This window comes from Sycon ciliatum, chromosome 5 (genome assembly GCF_964019385.1).
Source record: "Sycon ciliatum chromosome 5, ocSycCili1.1, whole genome shotgun sequence".
Lineage (NCBI taxonomy): Eukaryota > Metazoa > Porifera > Calcarea > Leucosolenida > Sycettidae > Sycon > Sycon ciliatum.
This window is the reverse complement of record NC_088647.1, coordinates 38,870,109-38,895,445: the sequence shown is the minus strand read 5'-3', so window position 1 is coordinate 38,895,445 and position 25,337 is coordinate 38,870,109. Positions and strand designations below refer to the sequence as shown.

At 47.1% G+C, this 25,337-nt stretch overlaps 1 protein-coding gene across 1 annotated transcript; it reads right to left on the bottom strand.

The window, feature by feature from the left end:
• Positions 1-92: 92 nt before the first annotated feature.
• Positions 93-24,205, bottom strand: LOC135818627 (uncharacterized). Its single transcript, XM_065332014.1, has 12 exons — positions 22,674-24,205; positions 19,082-19,259; positions 17,536-17,797; positions 14,150-14,304; positions 13,497-13,715; positions 11,008-11,104; positions 9,266-9,410; positions 8,718-8,817; positions 8,106-8,198; positions 4,314-4,492; positions 2,359-2,679; positions 93-1,159 (listed from the first exon to the last, which is right to left on the bottom strand). The coding sequence occupies exons 1-12, from the start codon at positions 23,648-23,650 to the stop codon at positions 979-981; spliced, it is 2,907 nt and encodes a 968-aa protein (XP_065188086.1). The 5' UTR covers positions 23,651-24,205; the 3' UTR covers positions 93-978.
• Between the last annotated feature and the right edge of the window lie 1,132 nt (positions 24,206-25,337).

The following is a 25,337-nucleotide window of genomic DNA, read 5'->3' as shown; positions in this document are numbered from 1 at the left end:
CGGCTCCAGCCTCCAAATCAAATTCTCGTCTTCTCTTCAAACAGTCCCGGCCGGGCCGCTCACACCTACAGGATTGATCCGATGCCGTGCTGTTTGAAATACACCGTAATCGGATGTTCAACTGTATTCAGTTACTAACGTTATGCCGAGTGACAGTAATATGCCAGTTCAATGCGGTTGTCCACATTGGTGGATAAGACTGATCAGGAAAATGATATTATTCTATTAGCTGAGGGAATAGGTGATGCTAGGTATTTGATAATGTACACTATTAGGCGATGATGAGATTACTAGATACTGCTGAGAAGCCGGGCCCGAAGTTATCATCCGTGCAGTTCAAGTTCAAGTTTAGTGGGGAGTATATCTGGTGAGTCACTAGAGTAGTGACTGCCGTATACTTTGACATGCAGTATTGCTATTCAGGTTTATAGTTAGCTATGTCCTATATTATTATTACTTGGTATGTAGAAGACCATAAAGCCATACTGCATGAGGCCAAATAAAAAAGGGATTGTTTATCATCAGATGTATTACACTAGCAGGTAAGTTAGCCGTTGAGCGGATATGCCTCAGCTATTTGCAGAGTGTTACGACTACAAGTATGAATAGTACCACTAACCATCCATATACATGATTGTACATGCCACATATGCACTATGTGCCGGCTACAGTGCTACTATGGTATACGGCTAGCTGCACAGCACAATGCCATACCCGCATGATTTTTAACTCGTAATGCATATCATAGTGAACCAGGATGATTCCACCAGAAACCTACACAGTACGTCCACAGTATGTACACAGCTACCATGAGCAGTTAAGTGTACGTGGTGCTACGGCATTGCTGCATGGTGCTATAGACCACTGTGACACTTGACTGGTGGCTGCTAGAACAGCCGTCGGACACAGACACTACCAAGCTATACTTGATTAAGTTGATAGGGACATGTGCGGGTGTTTGTACCCGATGGTACATATTCAGGAGCGGAAGAATTGTACCAACGTGTCGCTTTCCTGCATACGCTGACGGATGTAGCCACTCGTTGCGGCTACTAGTCGGCCGTAGAAGACGTAGTCCTTGAATGTATGCGCCATGCCGTACAGTGCTATGCGGTTGACTAGCAGGTCACACATGACTAGGTCAAATACATCTTGATATCTGTAAACGGATAAGAACATGCACACAAAACAAACATACAGAAACAATCCAATAGTTTACAAACAGATTGCATAACTAGAGTACTGGTCAAAAAAATCCAACCTCATGAATAAAATAGCGTTACCGAGCGCTATGCAGCCCTAGAACTACACATACTGGCATGTGCACTCGAACGCGACGCTACTTTATTCATGAGGTTGGATTTCTCTAGCCAGCACTGTTGTATGCGAGATCAGTGAGAAACTATCTCATACCTACCGTCTCTCAGACCAGTTGAGATCAGTGAGAAATTATCTCATATCTACCGTCTCTCAGACCAGTTGAGATCAGTGAGAAATTATCTCATACCTACCGTCTCTCAGACCAGTTGCAGGTCCACCGTAAATTGACGTATTAGAATACAACTCATGTACTAGTTGTACTACAGTGCCGGCAACTGAAATCCGACCCCCTGGCCTGAGCGTTGAGTTCACATTCTTTGCGATGTGAGCGCACCGCTGAGGGGGTCGGATTTCAGTTGCCAGCATTGTAGTACGTACAAAATACTTTTTCTAGCGTACCAGCGTGTGCATGAAGAGTATGGGGAGTGTGGGTACAGCGAGGGCTGCATACCACCAGCCTGTGTATTGTCACAGCAAGCATGACACTACAGCGGTCTCTGTTGGGATGATGACTACACCATACCTCGGTGGTTAGAGCATCGCTGGCCTATAGGGAAAGTCCCTGGATAGAGTCCTGCTAGTGACAGTCAACCTTTTCTCCAGGTTTCCCCCGTTTAACACCCTCATCTCGAATTTATTGGCTCCACATGACCAGTGTATTGCAGTAGGGGTGAAACGATTCTACCGAATACTCGAAATAGAAATCGTTACAAGCTAACGAATACACTATTCGAAAAGTTTCGATTACTCGATTATGCATACAGTATGCAAGATCATACATACACGTACTTGTATGATTGTAGTCAATGTAGATCGACCGATGTGCGAGAAAAAATTCTCTTCTCCAGAGGACAAATTATAAAATTCTAAATTTTCACATTTTTCAGCTGATTTGATCTGTGGACGAAATAATCGAAAAATATAGGTTTCGGTTATTCGGTAGTAAAAAAGTGTAATCGTTTCACCCCTATATTGCAGTGAGCAAGTACAAGTAAAATGTACATGTGCAAGTGTGTGGATGGATACATGTGAACTTACTGCTGTTGTGAAATATCACATCCAGTAGCTGTTTCCAGTGCCAGCCTATGATGCTCTAGAAGACTCTTCCACTCACTGAGAGGAGCATCAGGGCTTAGTACGAATGCCAAGAACTCAGCAACGTCACGTTGTGGTACATGGAGTGTTGCCAACTCCCAGTCGTAGCAGCAGAGATGACGTTTTCCATCCACACTTTGTGATGCAGGGCGTATACAGAGGTTACGTGTGTTGAAATCATTGTGGACCAATGTACGTGTGGAAGCCTCAAACGCTTGCCAGATTGGTCCAATGTGGTCAATGATATCCTGTGCCAGTGTACAACTGCAGCAGGAACGCAATGACACCAAACACTAACACGTTAGCTCACTCACTGGCCAGCATGCATTACTTATAACTAGCACCCCGCATCATGCATAAGATGAGATGATTTCCCCAAGTTGGTGACAGTCGTTACACCATCATCGCACAATCGACATGTAGTGAGAAATGCTAGCACTGGTAGACTGGGCAGCAAGCAACCAACAATAAAACACTGGAGGGGCCGTCCATAATTATCGATCTTTTACACGAAGAGAAAAAGTTCCGTATATGGGTGGGTGGGTCAAGGGGAGTTTCGTTTTGAAAAATATTGATATGTGAGACATCAAGGCATTCTTGCTGTCAAGTCAATCTATTTTTGTTCAGGGGGGGGGGGGGGGTAGGTGGGGGAGTGTCCTAACTAAACTTTTTCGTTTCGTGAAAATTATCGATAATGCCGGATAGACCCTCACAACGGGAGATTTTTCAATGGGGCACAGCCTGACAGTAACCATGGTAACAGACTTTACAATTTACAGTTTTAAAATAACTTTACACTAATACTGTAGTTGCTGCAGAGCAATCAAATCATAGACATTAGTGAGGTTTTGCATTCCGAATTTCGGTACAGCGTTCTTCGGTCATTTGTCGAACATCAAAATGTCGAATTTTCGCACCAACGTTTGTTTTGCAAGTCGAAAATTATGTGTTTTCATTTCGTGAGCCCCAGCATCAGCAACGTCCTGTCCCGTGCTCCTTTTCTTGCTGATTCCAACGAACTTTGATCACCCAAAGAGTCGAGGGCCAAACCTGCCTCCTCAGTCGCCTCAGAAAAACCAACTCCATGGCCAAGTCAAATTGTATGCGTGTCGCCATAGTCTTTTCAGCCACACAGATCACGGTGAGGACACTCCAGGCGAAAGAGAGTAGACAGGCAGTGGAGAGGAGCAATCAGAGGTAGCTAGCTGACGATGCTATGTCGCCAAAGACGCCTGCCAAGCGATGCCGAGATAAGAAACCTCTTTGAATAAATCACGCGCTAGCGCTCTTCTACAAGAAAATGCATCCGAAAAATATTTTCGGCAAAGTGAGCTTTTCCGAGCAAACACGCCGAATCTTCGTGTGCATTTTCGACCTCGCTCCCGCGTGCCGAATCTTTTTGCCGAAATTCGGAATGTAAAACCTCACTAATATCCACAATTTCTTTCTCTGTCCAGCCCCAGCTAGCCCTAGCCCCAGTTTATTAGTCACAATTGTTCTTAGGATTGTGATGCCCGTGGCTACTCAGTGAGTGTGACTATACTACCAAGAACACATATTCCCCAGAGTGTGCTGCCGCTGAGACCATGTCATGTTGTCATGGCAACATTCCAAGATCACACATCATACAGAGGATAACTGTGTTCAGTCCGTGAGGTGCCCGGGCAGTCTGGAATAGAGACGTGCCAATGTTCACTCACTACATTGTACTGTGCATCACAGCCCAGTACCTATGAATGATCATATTAGCTATTAGTGCTGTCACAGTTAATGCAGTGCAGCGAGCAGTGAAGCTATTCAGTTTGAGAGCAGAGTACTCCGAACATAACAATAGTGTTCACCATAGAGACTGCCATAATCAGTAACTTTAAACTTCCCTAAATTCCATAGTGACTTACACATCATGATTCCAGATGTGTGGATGTTCACGTTGGTTGTGCCTCAACAATGCACTCCATAGATCATACTTCTCCACCATGTCGTCCGGGTAGTGAGCATCAATCCACTTCTTGCTCAGTAGCTCCTCTTCTTTACCGTAATGCATTGCATGAAAGTCAGCAATATCGCTAAGAACAAGCTGTGTTGCAAAGAGCCAAAAAAAACCATACACACGACAAAATATTACTTGACCTGGTTGCTTGAATTGCAAGAATTCAACCTGTGCATGCAAAATAGACTGTGCTGCTGGTGTCCATGGTCGCATACCGGTATCCATGGTTTCAATAAGTGAACTTTTGAACTCTGAAGAAACACTCCCATACTCTAATCAGACATTCGGGGCATATTAAAAGTGCTCTGACATAAAGCATCGCCTAAGGAACAAATGAACTAGCTCGTCCAGTATGGCCCAGAATAGTTAGTACCAGGGACCGGAAACCCAGGACCCAGGGACACTGGGCACCCAGGAATCGGATACGTTGGGACCCAGGAACCGGGTAGGTCGGAGAAGAGGGACTGGACACACTAGAACCCAGGGGTCGGGTACCCAGGGCAACAGGGACTGGACACACTAGGACCCAGGGGTCGGGTACCCTGGGCACCAGGGGCCAGACACACTAGGACCCTGGGGTCGGACCCAGGGCACCAGGTACTGGACACACTAGGACCCAGGATTCGAGTACCCAGGGTAACAGGGACTGGACACACTAGGACCCAGGGGTCGGTACCCTAGGCACCAGGGGCCAGACACACTAGGACCCAGGGCAACAGGGACTGGATACACTATAGTCTGTTTCAAAAAGATTTACAATCAGGTTTGGGTCTTAAAAAGTATGAAGATAATGGAAATTTGGACAACAAAGTACATAGAATGGCTTGTTAGGACACGGCAAACTGTTCTGTGAAGGTTTCGGAACAATTGGACCAACCGTTAAGGAGTTAGAATTTTGGCCAGGTTTCCGGCCTTTTCCCATGGTTTACAATTTGCCCAGGAAGCCAGTATCATCAAAACCCACGATTTATCCTTTCCTTTTTGGCCTTGTGGTTATGAATGCTGTCTGCTGACCATGAAGTTGTGAGTTCAAACCCCAACCTATCCTCAAGTCAATTCATTGCATTCCCAACTCATCACATCCACGCGCTCTTCAGCCGAACCATACAGACACCAGCAAGGACACTTCCGTTGAGAGATGATATTGCTCCACGCCTCTAGACAGCTGTTTCGCTCCCTGTCGGAGCTCATCAGTAGAGGATGATAATGATGATAATGGAGGAATGATCATTCTTATACACCAGAAATGGCGCAAGTGCGCGCTTTCCACATATATCAAGCTGCTAAAATGGTAAAGTGTGAGAACAGCGATAAATAATCATAGGACGCACTCATTGGTGGAGAAACACACCACACAGGCGACGAAAATCTTACGCGGAATACTGATGCCAATGGAAAGTACACGTATGTTAAACTTTTTTTTCATTGTTTTGGTGATCAAGCTGGTACAAGACACAGAAGATGGCTGCACCAAACGACTTGTTGTTGGAGCTCGCGCTTCCTGCCGAACTGACTGACACTTGACTGGCTCACGCCATGTGAACACACCCACAACACTGCAATGGTGTGCGTGAATATGGAAGTCATCGCGCTGTAGCTTTTTGAGATTTATTTTAGTATTTCAAGATCGCCAATTTATTTGAATTTTAGCAGTCAATGCCGTCTTCTATCAGCGTCCACAAGCGTCTGGTTCTCTCAAAATGTCGTCGAAGTCACACGGATAGCTTTGTCAAGTCATGGCCTTGGGAATGAGTCCGTGTCGATGTCGTTTTCGTCACGCGGTGAGTAAATTGCATCGCAGCTCAAAGAAACTATTTTGGTCACAAAACGAATTGGGACCCATGCCGCTCGTCAACATTTACAACACTTTCGTTTCGACATGTCCTCTCTGACTCCATTATCGATACGAGGAAGAACTCGTTTGTTGTAAACCAGACGTACAAGACTGTATCAACGTGAGTGCTAGTGAGTAGTCATTTTTCCTGCTTTCGCGCGGAATATTTCTTCGAGTTCACAGTGAGTTTTTCCAGGCAGTGATCGAGTGCTCATACGGTAAGACACCAAACTCCGCGGGCGATCGCCAGGATTGCAAATCTTTTTGAAACGGACTGTAGGACCCAGGGTCGGACCCAGAGCACCAGGGACTGGACACACCAGGGCAGGGCCGGCGGAACCGCACCGGCCGGTCCGGCCATGGCCGGACCAACTTTTCGGCCACCGACGATTTTTTTAGGACGCAGTAACGTCATGTTGTGATCATCGATTGTACATGTATGCGTACTTGCGATCTCGCTCTGATCTTGCCATGCACGCGTGCGCGCTTGAGCCTTTTGAGGGCTAGCTGTGGCCTAGCTGTGGCCTGTGGGCCTGTGGTGCGAGTCGCGCGACCTGAAGGCACGTGCCATGATGGATTCTACATTGTAAAAATACTTGAGGGTTTTTCGTCGAGTGCTTCAGATTCTTTTACTGAACGGAGTAGTTTTTCAAATTTGTCTCGCTGTTTGGTCAGCTTAGCCGCAGTGCATGCTTAGCAGCTATGGCTTCTTCCAGCGAAGTATCTGTGCCAGAAGTGCCATTCCACCCAACCACTTCCTTCGTGTTTCCTCGGTGGGAATTTGGGAAAAAGACAGTGGTGAAGCGCTCTTGTCAGGCATTTGGCAAATTTTATGGCCGCGCTTGAGAGCTCCGTGTTAAGTTTTATGGAACACACTGCTTGTTTGACTAATCAAACCCTGTGTGTTAGTGCACATGGTGCGTCAAATTCTACCCTAATGTTTTCTTCGCCATGTATTCTACGCAAACTCTTCTATCTTCTGCCATGTCAAGTTCTGCGTACGGGTATCTTCCAACGGTCACCATCCCACTACTGTTCTGTTCCAGGCATTCCGGCTGACGTTTGTACCCAATTTTCTTCTCCAATTCAAGTTTCATCCGGATGGGGTATGATGGGCCCGGCTCTGTGGGCATGGCCGGACCAATCAACAATTGCTTCCGCCGGGCCTGCAGGACCCAGGGTTCGAGTACCCAGGGCAACAGGGACTGGACACACTAGGACCCAGGGGTCGGTACCCTAGGCACCAGGGACTAGACACACTAGAACCCAGGGGTTGGGTACCCAGGGCAACAGGGACTGGACACACTAGGACCCTGGGACTTGGTATGTAGCACCCGGGAACCTGGACAAAGCTACCCTGAACGTGGGCAATTTCCTAATTAAAAAGTGCATTAACGTGAATGACAACTTTAGTGTATGACAACTTGATTGGTCACATAGTCAAGGCTGAAGAAGTATGCCCCTGAAAGTGGAGGCATTGGAATCTTCTAAGGAAGGATCTATTATAGTTTGAGTATAGCTGTGGCTACATACCCGGATAGAGAGTAGCAAAGTATTCCTCACTGCACATCATGACCACTGGAAGAACTACAGCCACATGTACATGTATGTGTACTTGGAAGAAGTACAGTCAGACCTCGCTTATCCGGTCCTCGTTTATCCGGATCCCTCGCCATCCGGAAGAAAATAGTTGGTTACAAATGTACAGCATATGCCATGCTTACATACAGTATGTGTGTTCGATTATCCGGTTCCCTCGCCTATCCGGATATTTTTGTGGAAAACGGATGTGTGCGGTTATGCGAGGTCTGACTGTATGTGACTGTGCATGTGTATGTGTATGTGTATGGGTAATAGCTGTCTTACCTCTTGGTCTGATCTGGTCCAATCTACTGGATTGTCAGCAGTTGCAAAATGAAGCATGTCTTTCATATGCTCCATGAGGTACACCAGGACATCCTGTGCATATACAGTGTAGGCAACAGAACAGTGTGGAACATACGCATATCAGTATACCATATTCCATGTACATGACATGTTGTGCAGGTGCATGTATACTTAATGCAGCTGCACATCTATCCTAGACTAGTTAGTTACCGTATTTTACTGGTTGTAAGTCGACCCTGGTCATAGGTCGACCCCGTATCCGGAGGTCTCAATTCTGCGTTTTTTAACGTTTTCACCCAACGAAGCACTACTAACTACTCTCTGCTACTAACACATCAACAAATCATGTAAACATTCATTATTGGACGGTATAACCTCCCAATCCTTGAAAAAGGCCGATAAACTGGCAAAAATGTGTACACATCATGCACTCGTGCATGCAGTGTCGGTCATTTTTGTAAGATACTGATAGTTCCCGGTTTTAAGTCGAATCCCGGTTGTAAGTCGACCCCCACACTTTCTCCTTCTATTTTAGTCGTAAAAGGTCGACTTACAACCGGAAAACTTACAACAGGAAAAATACGCTAGTACCTTCTCAGTAGTCTGCTTGATGTAGAACGTCTTTGGTGAAATCCTTGTGAAACGAGGATCGGTGATCCGGAGCATTTCCAGCTCACGGATGTGGCAGTTCCTGTTTGAAGAAAGAATGAGTAAAGATGAAAAAGACAAACAGTGATCTCAAGTCCAAAAAAGGGGTTGGTTTATCATTATTATCTATTTACACAGTGACTTCATGAACTGCCCTGTAAGTTTACAGTCATGTAGATACACTGTCACTGTCACTGTAGATACACTGTCACTGTAGATACACTGTCACTGTGCATGTTGATACACTGTGCATGTTGATACACTGTGCATGTTGATACACTGTGCATGTTGAACTTTCCAGACAGCAACAACTGTTGGACTGTGTACATAAAACCATAGTGTTCACACATGAATAACTACAGTGTGCATACATGAATAACCACTGATGTATATACATAACCAATGGTGTACATGAGCTCAACGGAATGGCAAGCAGATCCCAGTCTACAGCAAACAGCACACCACAGCGGTCATGGCTGAGGGTGACTAACCGAAAACCAAGGTCCATCTTGAATGATTCATACTGTTGAGCGAGCTCCAGACCACAAGCTTGAGCAAGACGATTCAGGACATTGCATGTCTCACGGTCTGTGGACTTCGACTTCATCACCATTGGAATGGTTCTTGTTTCACCACCTAAAGTGATTGGAGTTGAATAGCAGTGAGAAAAACAAACTTATGGTAACAGTTATACTATGGACCATGGTCCAGCAATTCTAGTACACTGGCTGTCACGGGTCACGGGTGTTTCGCAGTGGCCACTCGTCAAGATGGCGGCAAATCCGAGAGTGCAAACATTTCGACTCTGCCTATGTGCGCGGCGGATGCGAATCTCGCACGTGCAGATTCAGGCATGCAAAATCTAGCCTTCAGCAGCTCTGGGTAGAGCAAGTGTGTAGGAACGACCTTTTCGGAGAGAGAATGTGGCTCTTTTCATCCCAACACTTTACTCGCCACGCTCTCCCTCCCAGCTTTTTGATACAAGTATCTGCTACTGAGTAAAAGTCTCCATCTCCACAGTAGGCCAGGCAACATCGCAACGTTGAAATACTTTGCTCTCTTGGTTTTTGGGTCCTTTGAGGTGTTGATGTGGTTGTTGTGTCAAACTCGAAGTGACAAACTTGAGACCCCCGCGCCACAAAAAACTAAGGCGAGCCACAAAGTTTCGTTTGGCTGTTCAATGAAAGGACATGGAAGCAGGGATAAAAACTATCGTGGCTGCCGGCAAAACTCCTAGTAATGTAAGAAACAGGGGTGCGACTTTGGTAATTCCAAGGAGATTGTACGCGGGGCCATTCCACAACGACGACGAAACTACGAGCTCAAAAACACTCCGATTTTCAAACAAACGACGCAAGAAAGAAGACATGGCCGCAGTTGTTCCCGTGTGGCCTTCAAAACATCTAATTTCACTTCGACAGCAGCGGCTGGTTCAGGGCAAATCCAGGCCCAAATCGACAGCGTCGTACCGTTCAGTTTCACCCAAAACACGAGGAAATGTACGGTAGATCCAAATGCGTACGCATTTTGCGTACGGGGACGATTGGCCAGAGTTCATGCACTACAAACACCCGTGCTGTGGCAACTAAGAGGTTTTGTGTGAGAGAGAGAACTGAACTGGAAAATACTGAGCATACAGTACCGTACTGTTCTATGTAAACTGATCAGGCATGTCAAGTTTGCGCCCAGTATCAGCTCATAATATCAGTGTTGGCATGTTTTTGACTCACGCAATATACAGTCAACTTCGCTTATAACGACACTCGGCGGGGCATCAGAAAAGTGTCCTTATTCGCGAAGTGTCGTTATACCCGAAGTCTCATGATATGTGTCACAGTTGGATGGGACTTTGCTCTGGGCGTGAAAATTGTGTCGTTATTCGCGAATTGTCGTTATATCCGCAGTCGTTATTAGCGAAGTTGACTGTATCAGTGTTGGCATGTTTTTGACTCACGCGATATATCAGTGTTGGCATGTGTTTGACTCACGCGATATATCAGTGTTGGCATGTGTTTGACTCACGCGATATATCAGTGTTGGCATGTGTTTGACTCACGCGATATATCAGATTTCATTGCGCAACACTGTCAAATACATAGACAAGTGTCATAATAATTTTAAGATGATCACAAAACCGCATATTGCTATCACAAGCTACAAAGCCCATGACACCCAGGATGAGGGAGAGAGACAGAGAGGAGGAGAAGGAGGAGAAGGAGGAGGCACTACATACCATTGTTCTGAACGGAGATATCGAATGCAATATGTCCAACAATCTTGTTCAGCTGTGATTTGGTCATGTCGGACAGAATGCTAGTACGGGAATCCACCTACCACCATGGGTACACAAACACACACACACACACAACAGCAGCAGCAGCAGCAGCAGCAGCAGCAGCAGCAGCAGCAGCAGCAGCAGCAGCAGCAACAACAACAACAACAACAACAACAACAACAACAACAACAACAACAACAACAACAACAACAACAACAACAACAACAACAACAACAACAACAACAACAACAACAACAACAAGACTGAGTTAGACAGGTTACTGTGTTCAGGCCGGTGTACTAGGAACACACTCTGAAGTTGGCCCTGGGACCGTGCGCTACGAGTGTCTTGCATATTTTGACCTTACACCATCTATACCAACTTTAAATTTCTAGTTGGAGGCAAGAAGGCAATTATTGCAAAAACACAACCAATCCACAACCAAGGGACAACGATGCATTTTGACAGGAAAGTTCTTTTTTCTCTCCAGAAATCACCGGTGACTACTTCTGGTAGATGAGTAGGGAGAATGAATGAAGCAGCTCATGGTAGCAGGAGATGCAGCTACTACAGGTGTCAAAGCAGCAGCAGCAGCAGCAGCAAGGCGGGAGACAGTCAAATGGCGAGAAGAACAGCACCATTGCTCCTCTTCGTAGTGTGTGAGTCTGCAGTCTGAAGTTTGTTTCCTATTTTTTCCGCTTGGCCAGATGTTCTTGGCACCATTTCGCTAGCTCCCGCCTTGCTGCTGCTTGGACACCTGTCACTTAGTAGCTTCATTTTCTGCTACCATGAGCTGCCCGTCACTTGTAGCCTCATCTTCTGCTACCATGAGTTGCTTGATTCATTCTCTCTACTCAGTCACTGGTGAATTCTGGAGAAAAAGGTTTCTGTTAAAATGAATCAGCGTCCGTTCGTTGTAGATTGGTTGTGTTTCTTTCAATAATATACCAACAGTCATGTACACGCATACACATAGTGCATTCATGTACACGCATACACATAGTGACTACTAGTGACAAGTGACTAGTGACTACTATGTGTACTTTATGCACAGTACTGCCAGGCGCCGAAGAACGGAGCGCCGAAGAACGGAGCGCCGAAGAACGGGGCGCCGAAGAACGGGGCGCCGAAGAACAGAGCGCCGAAGAACGGAGCGCCGAAGAACGGAGCGCCGAAGAACGGAGCGCCGAAGAACGGAGCGCCGAAGAACGGAGCGCCGAAGAACGGAGCGCCGAAGAACGAGCGCCGAAGAACGGAGCGCCGAAGAACGGAGCGCCGAAGAACGGAGCGCCGAAGAACGGAGCGCCGAAGAACAACCTGGCTAGAATTTTTACTAAGCATGCACAGCATACCAATGTATATACTGTGACTCAACTGCCAGTGTGCATAGACTGTAGTACATGAACATAGACTGTAGTACATGAACACAGGCTACGAGGCTGACCCCCAATTCTTCGGCAACCAAACAGTACTGTATACATGTAAGTAGAGATGGGAGAAGTGTAAAACGGTTACAACAGCTTTGTTACTTAGTACAGTCAAACCTGTCTAAGGTGACCAGTCAAGGGACGAGAAAAACAAACCTGTCTAAGGTGACCAGTCAAGGGACGAGAAAAACAAACCTGTCTAAGGACGGTGACCAGTCAAGGGACGAGAAAAACAAACCTGTCTAAGGTGACCAGTCAAGGGACGAGAAAAACAAACCTGTCTAAGGTGACCAGTCAAGGGACGAGAAAAACAAACCTGTCTAAGGTGACCAGTCAAGGGACGAGAAAAAGTGGTCACCTTGGCCAGGTGGTCTTCTTATCCAGGTTCAGTGGGTCATGTGAACAATCATATTCACTATAGACATGTGCATGAAAATGCAATTAATTATATTATTTTGATCAGTGCATCACACTGCAAACACCTATGCTACTATGCCGTCCGCAGATTGAGTATGCTACTATCGATATTATAATGACTCATGTCCCTGGGGGCCTCAGACCTGTCAAGTGTCGTGCATACACCATGCACATCTACACTTTCTGCGCTGATCTGTACATGTACCATGATGTGGTGTACAGTGCAATGTGTGCATGTACATCTGCCATGATGTGGTGCACAGTGCATTGTGTGCATGTACATCTAGTCATGATGTGGTGCACAGTGTAATGTGTGCATGTACATGTACCATGATGTAGTGCACACAGTGTAATGTGTGCACTACATCTGCCATGTACTAGTAGGTAGTAGGGTGCAACGCGGTCGCGGCTGGGTGATCGTTGGTTGCGTTGAGTGAGGGGTCGCCTTATCCGAGCTGTTTTGAACGCGTCCGTGACAAGGAAAAGTGGTCGCCAAGGTCGAGTGGTCACCATATCTGATTTTTCGCCATTATCTGAGTGGTCGCCATGGTCGAGTGGTCACCATATCCGAGTGGTGGTCATTACAGGTTTTTCTGCACTTACAGTTGTCTGCTTGACTTCAATGAGTTCTCCCAGATCTGATACAGCTTCACGGAAGAACTCTTCAGTTAGGTGCGACTTCCTGAAGCCAAGATCATTGCGATTCCGACCAAGCTTATCATGTGCAGAGGCAAACTGTCCACTGGCAACTGCTGCTAATGTTGACAGTTCAAGTCCCAGCATTGATCCAGCAAGTATTTCAGCAAGTCGATATCTACCATCCTAGAACACACGACAAGTATTGAAACAAATCCAGGATCAGAATGTCAGCTCATTACAAGCATCATGCCATTAGTCTCAGGCAACCACGATGTAGCCAGAACATAACCATGGTGACCAGCATATAGCCATGGTACCCATCATGTAACCATGGCAACCAGCGCATGGCCAAGATAAGCAGGAAGTAGCCATGGCAACCAGGATACAAACATGGTAACCATAGTAATCAGCCTGAGATAGCCAGAACACATACCCATAGTAACCAGCCTGAGATAGCCAGAACACATACCCATAGTAACCAGCCTGAGATAGCCAGAACACATACCCATAGTAACCAGCCTGAGATAGCCAGAACACATACCCACAGTAATCAGCCTGAGATAGCCGTGGTCATCAGCATGCAGCTACTAGCAGATACTGCCTATTACCGCACTTACAGTTCCTGTGCAGTGCATCAGCTGCAGACATTCTCTTTGAGTTGGCAGTAGAGAGCCTTTCTCTGTCGTGTGCAATTCTAGAGAAGGCATTGTGACACCAGCATAGATACCTGCTTCCTCTACTCCATCACCACTGTCTTGTATCCGGAATTCAACTGACACGCAAGAACAAGAATGAGAGTAACAGAAATGATCACCAGCCACCAGCCACCACCACCGCCACCACCACCACCAGCAGCAGCAGCAGCAGCAGGACCCATACTTACTACGGATATTCCGGTATAAGGTACTCTACTTGCAGTGCATACACCACATGCATGTTCCTCAGCCACCATGCATGTGCACATACACAGGGGCGTAGCCCGTGCATCTGTGGTGTGGTGACACCATGTATCAGACTGTGTGCATCTGTGGTGTGGTGTTACCATGTATCAGACTGTGTGCATCTGTGGTGTGGTGTTACCATGTATCAGACTGTGTACATCTGTGGTGTGGTGTTACCATGTATCAGACTGTGTGCATCTGTGGTGTGGTGTTACCATGTATCAGACTGTGTGCATCTGTGGTGTGGTGTTACCATGTATCAGACTGTGTGCATCTGTGGTGTGGTGTTACCATGTATCAGACTGTGTGCATCTGTGGTGTGGTGTTACCATGTATCAGACTGTGTGCATCTGTGGTGTGGTGTTACCATGTATCAGACTGTGTACATCTGTGGTGTGGTGTTACCATGTATCAGACTGTGTGCATCTGTGGTGTGGTGTTACCATGTATCAGACTGTGTGCATCTGTGGTGTGGTGTTACCATGTATCAGACTGTGTGCATCTGTGGTGTGGTGTTACCATGTATCAGACTGTGTGCATCTGTGGTGTGGTGACACCATGTATCAGACTGTGTGCATCTGTGGTGTGGTGTTACCATGTATCAGCCTGTGTGCATCTGTGGTGTGGTGTTACCATGTATCAGACTGTGTGCATCTGTGGTGTGGTGTTACCATGTATCAGACTGTGTGCATCTGTGGTGTGGTGACACCATGTATCAGACTGTGTGCATCTGTGGTGTGGTGTTACCATGTATCAGCCTGTGTGCATCTGTGGTGTGGTGTTACCATGTATCAGACTGTGTGCATCTGTGGTGTGGTGACACCATGTATCAGACTGTGTGCATCTGTGGTGTGGTGTTACCATGTATCAGCCTGTGTGCATCTGTGGTGTGGTGTTACCATGTATCAGACTGTGTGCATCTGTGGTGTGGTGTTACCATGTATCAGCCTGTGTGCATCTGTGGTGTGGTGTTACCATGTATCAGACTGTGTGCATCTGTGGTGTGGTGTTACCATGTATCAGACTGTGTGCATCTGTGGTGTGGTGTTACCATGTATCAGACTGTGTGCATCTGTAGTGTGGTGTTACCATGTATCAGACTGTGTGCATCTGTGGTGTGGTGACCATGTACAGTGCGGATCGGCTACATGGTTGTCGGCTATAGTAATATACCTCTTATAGTGATCGTATTCTCAATTTCGTAAACCACCCCTTTCTATACATATCGGATCGGCTATAGTAATATATCAGCTACAATGATACGATTTCTTTGTCAAAATGATTTTATTCCATACATTTTTCATCGGCTATAGTAATGATCATAAACAAAATTATACATCGTACATGGCGAGATCTGATCGCGGCAGTCAGGAAGCGCTGGTACGACTATGATATCCCTCGGAGGAAATTCGAAATGTTTGGCGTTGGCTGTGCTTGTTGTTCCGGGGCATCCTCGAGCGAGAGCGGAGGCAGTAATGAGTACCAGCGCTCAAGCGCTACCGTGGTCTCCGCCGAGATGTTGGAGAAGGCATTCAGGTAACAGCGAAGACGATGAAGGACGCGGAGAAGCTTCTCCGTGACATACGACATCACGCGTCGATCGACCTGTCACTTGCAACGGTTTCAGCGGTGATGAGTCGAGCGATGGCGACCCAGATTGAGACTCTACTCCCACTAATCGATCCTGTAGATTTTGTTGATATGTCGATTGAATGTGTTGAAGTGTTTCTCTTCCAAAAGAACACATTTGTTGAGCACAGCAACTCCTTGAAAACTCATGTCAAAAAGTCACGAAGTTTTTGTTTCCGCAGGAAGTAGCTCTGCACTGCGCGTACTGCACAGTCACATGCAAAGCACACTTCTGCACGCTGCACTGATTCGAATGACACCATACACGCATGTGTCAGGCATACCTAAGTATGCATATCGCCTGTAGTAATTTATCGCCTATAGTGATATTTTCACGAAAATCAAACACCAACGCTATAGCCGATCCGTACTGTACCAGACTATATGCATCTGTGGTGTGGTGTTACCATGTATCAGACTGTGCATCTGTGGTGTGGTGTTACCATGCAGGGGCGTGCTCGGCCCCCCAACTAGGGGGGTGCACGGGAGCCGAGGGGACCCCCCCCGGCAATTTTCTGCAATTTGTTTGCAACCTTTCTTGAATTTTAGAGCATATTTGCATACATTACAATTGCAATTACCCAGATTGAAAATTTTTGGGGGGTGCACGTGCCCCCGTGCCCATCGCCGAGCACGCGCCTGCCATGCATCAGACTGTGCATCTGTGGTGTGGTGACACCATGTATCAGCCTGTGTGCATCTGTGGTGTGGTGTCATCATGTATCAGACTGTGTGCATCAGTGGTGTGGTGACCATGTATCAAACTGTGTGCATCTGTGGTGTGGTGTTACCATGTATCAGACTGTGTGCATCTGTGGTGTGGTGACTATGTACCATCGGCAACCTCATAGCTCCCATTTCTCCCATTTTGCCTATTTTGACTATTTCTCCCATTTTTGACTATGTAATGTAGTACTGTCGTGGACATGGAAATCGGTCGCACGTCTAGCGGCCCCAGGGCGCTGGACATGCAGCCGTGGGTAAGCAGTACACACACGCTGCGGCGTGCGCGCTGGTCGCATCGGATCAACGTGCACTGCATGCAACGTTCTGTCCGCGCTGAGTGAGGGCGCCGGCCCCGGTCAATAGACTGGATTTCCATGTCCACGAAAGTACGTACAGTGACCATGGTGACAGGACTATGCTGACTATGCGCGGGGCTACGCGCCTGATACATACATCTCCCTACTACTGAAATAGAGATTAGAGTATCTCCCTTCCTCGGAGATAGAGTATCACCCTTCCTCTTTACTTATCTCCCCCCCCCCCCTCCCCTCATCCTTCCCTTGGCCGGCCTGGTATTATGTAGCATAGCATAGTAATAATTATTATAGCTTTCTCAACATAGTCAAAATATACAATGCACTCGCTACACACCACACTAACACCTCAGTACAGTATGGTGTATGCAGCACTATGTTGTCTTTAAGTACCTTTATCTGAGCCGTATTCGGGCAGGTAGACGGAATGGTCCGATTTCAGTTGCTCTTGATACGCAGCAATGTCGCTACTTGTTGCTGTCTCCACGAGAGTATTGTTGGAGATGAACTCTACCACCTTTCCCGTGTTTTGCCCGGTAGCTACAAACAAACTTGCAAGGGCGTTGCTCGTGTTCATCTGCACCAGTGGACAACCAGCGTTGGCTTCACCTTCTTGAAATTGACGCCTCGCCGCAAGCAACTTTTCTGAACTCACCTATAGTGTAAGCAGGCATGCACACATCCACGTACACATCCATGTACACATCCACGTACACACACACACACATACACGTACACAAACACACAGGTACACACACACCCACACCCAGGTACCATTGGACCATTGGACGCCCATCGCCGGAGGCGATGATAGCGATGCTACAGCAAAAGCCATAGCAGCTTGTGCTGGGATTGCACCATTCAACAGATTACAAGGCTGAAGAATTGACCGCCACCATTCAGCCTGGTCTACACCACACAGCTATTAAAAGTGGCTTTTTCTGGCCAGTGACTCCCTACTTTTGGTCCTTTCATTTTTTTCTACACACACATCACACCACATACTCCGGCATGCACTGGCTGTTGGTAACCACCCAGGAGAATGAAAGAAAAGTCAGGAGGAGTCTGAGAAAGAGAAAAAAGACGTGTGTGACCATAATCGTTGGGAATCGAACCCACAACCTATCGATTGGAAATCGCTGCACATACCACTGCACCATATGGGACACACACACCCAGGTACACATACACACATGCACACACACACACACACACACACACACACACACACACACACACACACACACACACACACACACACACACACCATTGGACCATTGGACGCCCATCGCCAAAGGCGATGATAGCGATGCTACAGCAGAAGCCATAGCAGCTTGTGCTGGGATTGCACCATTCAACAGCTTGCAAGGCTGAAGAATTGACCGCCACTATTCAGCCTGGTCTACACCACACAGCTATGAAGTGGCTTTTTCTGGCCAGTGAATCCCTACTTTTTTGTCTTTTTCATTTTTCAGACACACACACACACACACATACACACACACACACACACACACACACACACACACACACACTCACACACGTACACACACCCAGGTACACACGTACACGCAAACACACACACATATACATATGTACATGCACACAGATACACAAGCACGTGCACATGTACACAGAAACACTCTACTATGTAGAACTGCCACAAAACGCTCGCGTCACTCCCAGAAGCGGGAGACAACAGCGAATAAGGAGAAAAAAACAAGGGGAATGGTTGAGGTGAAAGGAGACCGATTTACCCTCCTTCCTCCCCCCCCACACACACACACATTAACAGCAGCAGCAACAGCACAAGCAGCAACAGCACAAGCAGCAACAGCACAAGCAGCAACAGCACAAGCAGCAACAGCAAAGGCAGCGGCAGCAGTAGCCGTAGCAGCACGAGCAACAACAGTAGCAGCAGCAGTGAATGGTAGCCTACCTTCAGAACATCGGCAAGAACAGATTCGGGGATAAAGCACTCGGCATGAACTGTCATACCACGCGGTCGAATGATATTGACAAACCCTGCATGCTGAGAGCCACTTCTGAACCCTTCAAGATAGTACTGGTCTATCTGGACGTGGGGAAGGTCTCTCTGGATGCTGTGAAGAATGTAGCTGCAAATGCACACACACATGTTCAGAGCAAACACACACACACACCACACACAAGAACTCACCTATAGTGTAAGCAGGCATGAACGAAACTGTGCCTTTAGTGACTTTTTGCATACAAATCCCCCTATAGTAGGGCACAGTCACCCACTTCTGGTGGAAGTGCGCGAGTTTGATCGGGAATAAAGGAGGAACCGATAAGGAATTCCAAGACCGAGAAAATGAGCTATCGACGGTGAGAATCGGCCAAATAGAACCCCTATTTTACTTTTTTGAAGACATCAAGGCCGGCCGTGTGTCCAACGAAACATGGCAGCCGTGCGCATATCTGCAAGTGCAACAAGAAGGGACCGGGGGGACAGCAAGCGTTCCAAGTGAAGAGTTAACCTTCGTGTTGACTCAAGCTAAGGACTCAGGCCAGTCAGGGATCATACCAGTCACTTGTCATCATGGTCATGACTAAGGAATTCATTTGTGGCCAGGAAACCCAACACTCGCAGGTTGAAAGCTGCTAGGCCAAACAGAAAAGACTGTGCCGAGTCGCGATCAGGAAACGCTGAGTTCTACTGACAACATATAGGTTAGCTAGGTGCGGAAAATTCTTGTATATGCCAGGACTCAAGTTCACCAGCACCTCACGGACATATCTTGGTCAACACGCACCAGCGGATTGAGAAAAATGACCAATATGGCCTGGAGAAAGGACGTCTTCTCCGCGTGTCCTTCTTAACATCAAACAACAAGATTCGCTTCGGCACTGGCCCTTCGCTGTACAGACTAGACCAGGAAGTCGTAAAATACCGGTATATCACGACTAGACCGAACATGGCTGTACATCGATCAGCATGAGCTCGGCTGCGTAGCCACTATGACTGCACAAACTCTGGCCTAGCGACCGTCGCCATCTTTTTCAAAATGGTGGTGGACGCTTTTCAATTTTGTATGATCGTGGTGAGCCCTGAACTTACAGCATAGCCAGCACAGCCTTTCTGTTCTACTGGCTTTCAACTCATGATGTAGTCAACTCATGATGTAGTTCAGAGTTTTTTTTTTAAACCTTCTAAGGCCACACATGTAGGAACATGAACAGGTTGTAAGAATGTTCAGTAAGGCATGTATTGACTGATGTATTGAATGATGTACTGGTATTTATACTGAGCTTGTATACAAACTCCCATCTCTCCCCACACAACACTCCAGACTTGTATTTTGCATATAACAGGTACTTCGATGACGAGAATATAAACTGGTATATAAACGGGTATATAAACTGGTATATAAACCCCTTTTTTTAGGATCACACTAGTGATCCGCAGTCCGCCTTGATGGTTTTTCGACATGCACGACGGTCCCAACTTCAGGATCTCTTTCCCGTCAACGATGAAGAATACAACGTCGTCCTTTTTGATGGAGGCTTACATTTCGCCTCCACAAAGACAAAGCGCAACATCAGATAGAACCATTCGTAATAGGTAAGTTTTACTGCGTCGTTGCCATTGGTGTCATCGATGTCGCTGAAATAATCGTGTAACAGGTGCCTTGTCCTGCACCTGACGTTAGAGGCTGTCCTTCTTTCGCTGTTTTGGCACTCCGTCTGTCAAGCGCAGCACTCAACATGTGCGGCTGAAGAGCCCCCCGTGCCGCTACTTTGAGACAATTCTTGGAGAAAGGCGAGCCCTCCTGCGTTTTTGCATCGACATAGAATGCAGATAGCAGGGGCGACGGAACTTCACTACTGACGGTTTTCCAATCGATGTTCTCCTTTCCGCGTCCCTCGCAGAGCGGACGGAACATGCGCAGCCATAATCCATGGCACTGCCAGTGTTCTTGGAAACTGCTGCTTGAATAATGGCATCGTGATTCGTGGTCGTCCTCAGAAGAACCAAAGAAACGTTTGGGAGTCGATTCAACAGGCTCGTGCTGATTCATTTTACTCTCACTTTGGAAAGGAGACGAACTCTATGTCTCTAATGAGCAAACGGTTCTTTTACAGAGCCCGCGGTGAGATCTGCGCGCGGTAACGGTCACTAGCACTGTGAGGTTCAAACTAACTTACTTGGCGCATAGCTGTTACTTCCGATGTAACTAGTACTAAACTGAAGTCACAAAGAGTGTGTGATGGTACTGCACTGCATGCACTGCACAGAGTCAGTGCCAGTGGTGGTCTTGTACTTGCTCCGCACAGGTTGGTGAAAGGAACTTCGGACTCGTCGAGCCATGGTTGTGGGTTGGAATTCCAATCTCTACCTTTGTGGGGGAGAGGGGAGTTTGTATATCAGCTCAGTATAAGCATAATATAACCTACTCAGTTGATTATTACAGGGTGCGACAGAGCTCTCGGCCATTGAAGAAAATGTTGAGTCACCTCCACCATTACATTGTAATGGTGGAGGTGACTCAACATTTTCTTCAATGGCCGAGAGCTCTGTCGCACCCTGTAATATGATATGTGCGCCGTTAGCGTCAGAGCAAGAAGAGAGAGGGACAAGACGAGTCAAGGGACAATCCGGAGGACGCAATACCATACGACCAACTGTTTGTTTCTACCAGCGTTATTGTACCGTCGACACGGCTCTGACGACGATATACTGGGCGAATGCCGCGGGGCCTCCCAGCGTGTCAGCGGCAGTGGGTGATGGGCAGATAACAAGGTAGCTTGCGGACAACATCGGCGGCATGAAGCCTAGTGACTGCCAAGCGTCTTGGCGCGACGGGCGAGCAGTACAGTGTCATGCCCCAGGGGCTGCTGTGGCTGTCGACGTCGGCGGGTCGTGAGGTGCGTTCGCAGGCCTTCATGGCGCTCGGACAACTGCAATACTAGTACACGGACTCTCACTAGCTACATAGTACTCTGATTCTGGCACGTTATTTCTGCATTGAATAGTGATTGATTTTCCGCGCCGAATTTCCGACGCTGCATGCATGTCCAATGCGCGTCAACAGTACTTCACACTTTCCTTTTCCCGCGTTATCACCTCAGCTATGCCAGTTTGTATGTGGAAACCCCCTATATAATAGCAGTTTGGTCTATATATTTAATCATTCAACATCTACCTTCACTGATGAGCTATGTATTAGCGAAACAGCTGTCTGAAGGAGTTTATCAATATCGTCTACGGAAGTGTCCTCGCAATGGTGATGGTTGTGTGCAGGAGGGTCTAGTCGGCTAAAGAGCGCAGTGTAATGGTGGAGGTGACTCAACATTTTCAGTTGATTATGGGAAATATAAACCAATATACAAACCTCGGCTTCGCCTCGGTTTGTATACAGGTTTATATTTCCCATATAATCAACTGGTTAGGTTATTTCAGGGTTATAATAATATTACTATATACATGTATTGACTGATGTATTGACTGATGTATTGACTGATGTATTGAATGGAATGTATTGAATGTGTGCATGGCTGATACTTACAAGAATATCTCATCAGCTGCTGTCGCTGCCACACTCTGCTCCAAAGCATTACTGCAATCGAACGCCAACGTGAAATGAAGACCATGGCCGGCGATTCGAACATCACACTCCACCATAGTCACGCCATCTGCTGGGCAGTTGTCATGGATACGTTGTTTGTTAGCCTGCACCCAGTCGCGTACAGTTATGCAGTCGTCAAGACAACGCATGACCAGGACAGGCGAGCGGTGCACTACATCAGCTTCCACCCTACATCTGACTCCTCCAGATCGACTCAAAGCCAAAGCACCACGAGAGGCAGAAGCTGTTAGGGCCCCTTCAGTAGTTGCATATGGGACCAATGTATAGCCATTCACATATTTACCACGTACCAGCAGTGGTCCACTAACCCCGATGGACATACGCGTAAGGCCGAATACATTCTCACTCATCATGCTTTCTGGTCTCCCTGCCGCCTGTCTAACGTCACTGATATTGCTGCTGCCATTACGAGCATGAGCTGTATCTCTGCACCACCACTGACCACTATTCGTCAGCTCACTCGAACAATAACGCGAAACCAACGCACGACGTCGATCGAAAAGTTTCTCATTGAAACGCTCGCCCGTTGGCTCGAGTTGACTGCGTTCGTCGGGGTCATTGGCCTTCGCGCCGACAGCCACAGTGGCCATAGATCGCGTATCAATGGATGATGCCAAGTCATGGCTTCTCTCTGTGCCACAAGCACTACCTGCATTCGAATTTAAATTTTCTTTGCGACTCGTTGAGTACGAGCGCTGGCTGATTGAAGCAAAATCACTTCCGCTTGCTCTAGGACTGCACCTGCTACGAGACCGCCCAAGAAACGACACGGCATACTCCAAACTGGGTCTGGGATAAGAGGTAGATCTACTGGCTAAACTAATACTTCTGCATGTATGTTGTTGCATAGAACTAGCGGGCTGGCCGGCACGCAGCGCGTATCGGAAACTCTGCATTGCTGAATGAGTGACTTTAGCTTCTATTCGAGTGAGAGTGAAAGACAGCAGTAGTAGGTCCTGCTTGGACAGGACTCCTAGAGCGTCACGCGAGCAAACGTGCAACACCTATTAAAGTCCTTACCAACACCGGCAGCGATAAACCGAGAAGTCTGAGACCATAGAGATCATCCCTATCCGAGTATCTCTCAGGTTTTGTTGAGGCAGAAGAACTTCAAGAAGGCAGTCCAATGATCCACTCACACAAATGGAAAATTGATTACAGGCTCGAAAAATCAACAGTAGTACAGTGGTGACATTTGCACAAAGTCTGGCCAACAAGATTCCAGAAAATCCTACTCACTGATTTCACACCCGTGCCGGCGGTAGACTCGGCAAGCAACCGTCCGTCCAGATGCGAAACTGACTTCAGCGGACTGGAATAGGTCAAGTCATTCTGCTCAAGAAGACCCAGAATATAAACAACACTTGGACAGTGTCCACAGTACAGGCTCAGCTAGTGAGCTGAGTGCCTGCACGATTTATAGCGACTGTCTGTTTGTGTGTGCCTTTATACAATAACACCAATCAGATCATCATGACACGTCTTCCTTGCCCTGGCCTTGCCCTTGGCCTTGGCTTGGGCTGGTGGCCGGCTAGGCTTGGTGCATCTGGTACTCAGACTCAGAGTACAATGGTGAGAGCTCAGCTGATCAGGTGGGAACTGTAGATCTACATGTACCATGCATATGGCCATGCACCATGGGGTCAGCTATCACTATCAGTATCCTGGTATCAGGAGCTGAATCATGATTGAATGGTAAAACCGCGGTCTCATCCGACGACATGTCGACACACTGACATCGACTACTAGTCAGTAGTGACCTAGTGTACTGTACATATCTGTACCCCGTATACGCGTAGCGTAGGCTGTGTGTAGATCTACGTGTGGCTACAACACACTTCAGTAGATAGAACGACGTAAATCTACGTAGTGATCCGTTTGCAGTGTTGTCTACTGACAGACTGTAACTCTGTCGAGATTCGTTTTATGGTATTGAGCACTATTTGCAGCAAGGACTTCAGACACTTTGTCAATATTGTTCGTGATGTCATAGAGGAGAAGGTTATGTAACCAGATAATCACAATAACAATGTAAAGGATGTGGAGTACGTCGTTACGTGGCGGCTTGAGATCTTCATTCTTCCTCTGCAACTAGTGACGTGTCGTCGGACTGTCACCACACGGCACACGTGCACAAGGACTTTGGCTTGTAATGCCTATGCCTATGGGCTTGCTTGGGCTTGGCTTGGCCATTGGGTACAATACTCAACATACCGCAGTGATTGAATCAGTTCACACTACTTAAAGTTACTTAGACACCCATTGACATGGACAGTCTGTCCCAGATAATCGGATCCCCTCTACTCTACGCTATACTCTAGCCCAGTCATAGGCCTCAGACTCCGACTCATGCTGATGAAATGGGTTTTATGACTCTATGAGGTGTTTGGAACTGTTTTCCATACCCCTTGGTCCTAAATTGCATAATTATGGCATTCAATTGACCGTAACTTTGGTGTCTCTCAATGGATTTGAGCGAAATTGGCACCACACACTCCTGTCACTATGCTGGCCCTCTGGACATGATTTAACAAGTTCTTGCGCCTCACTGACAGGTTTTACAGGCCGGAAAAACTCAAAATT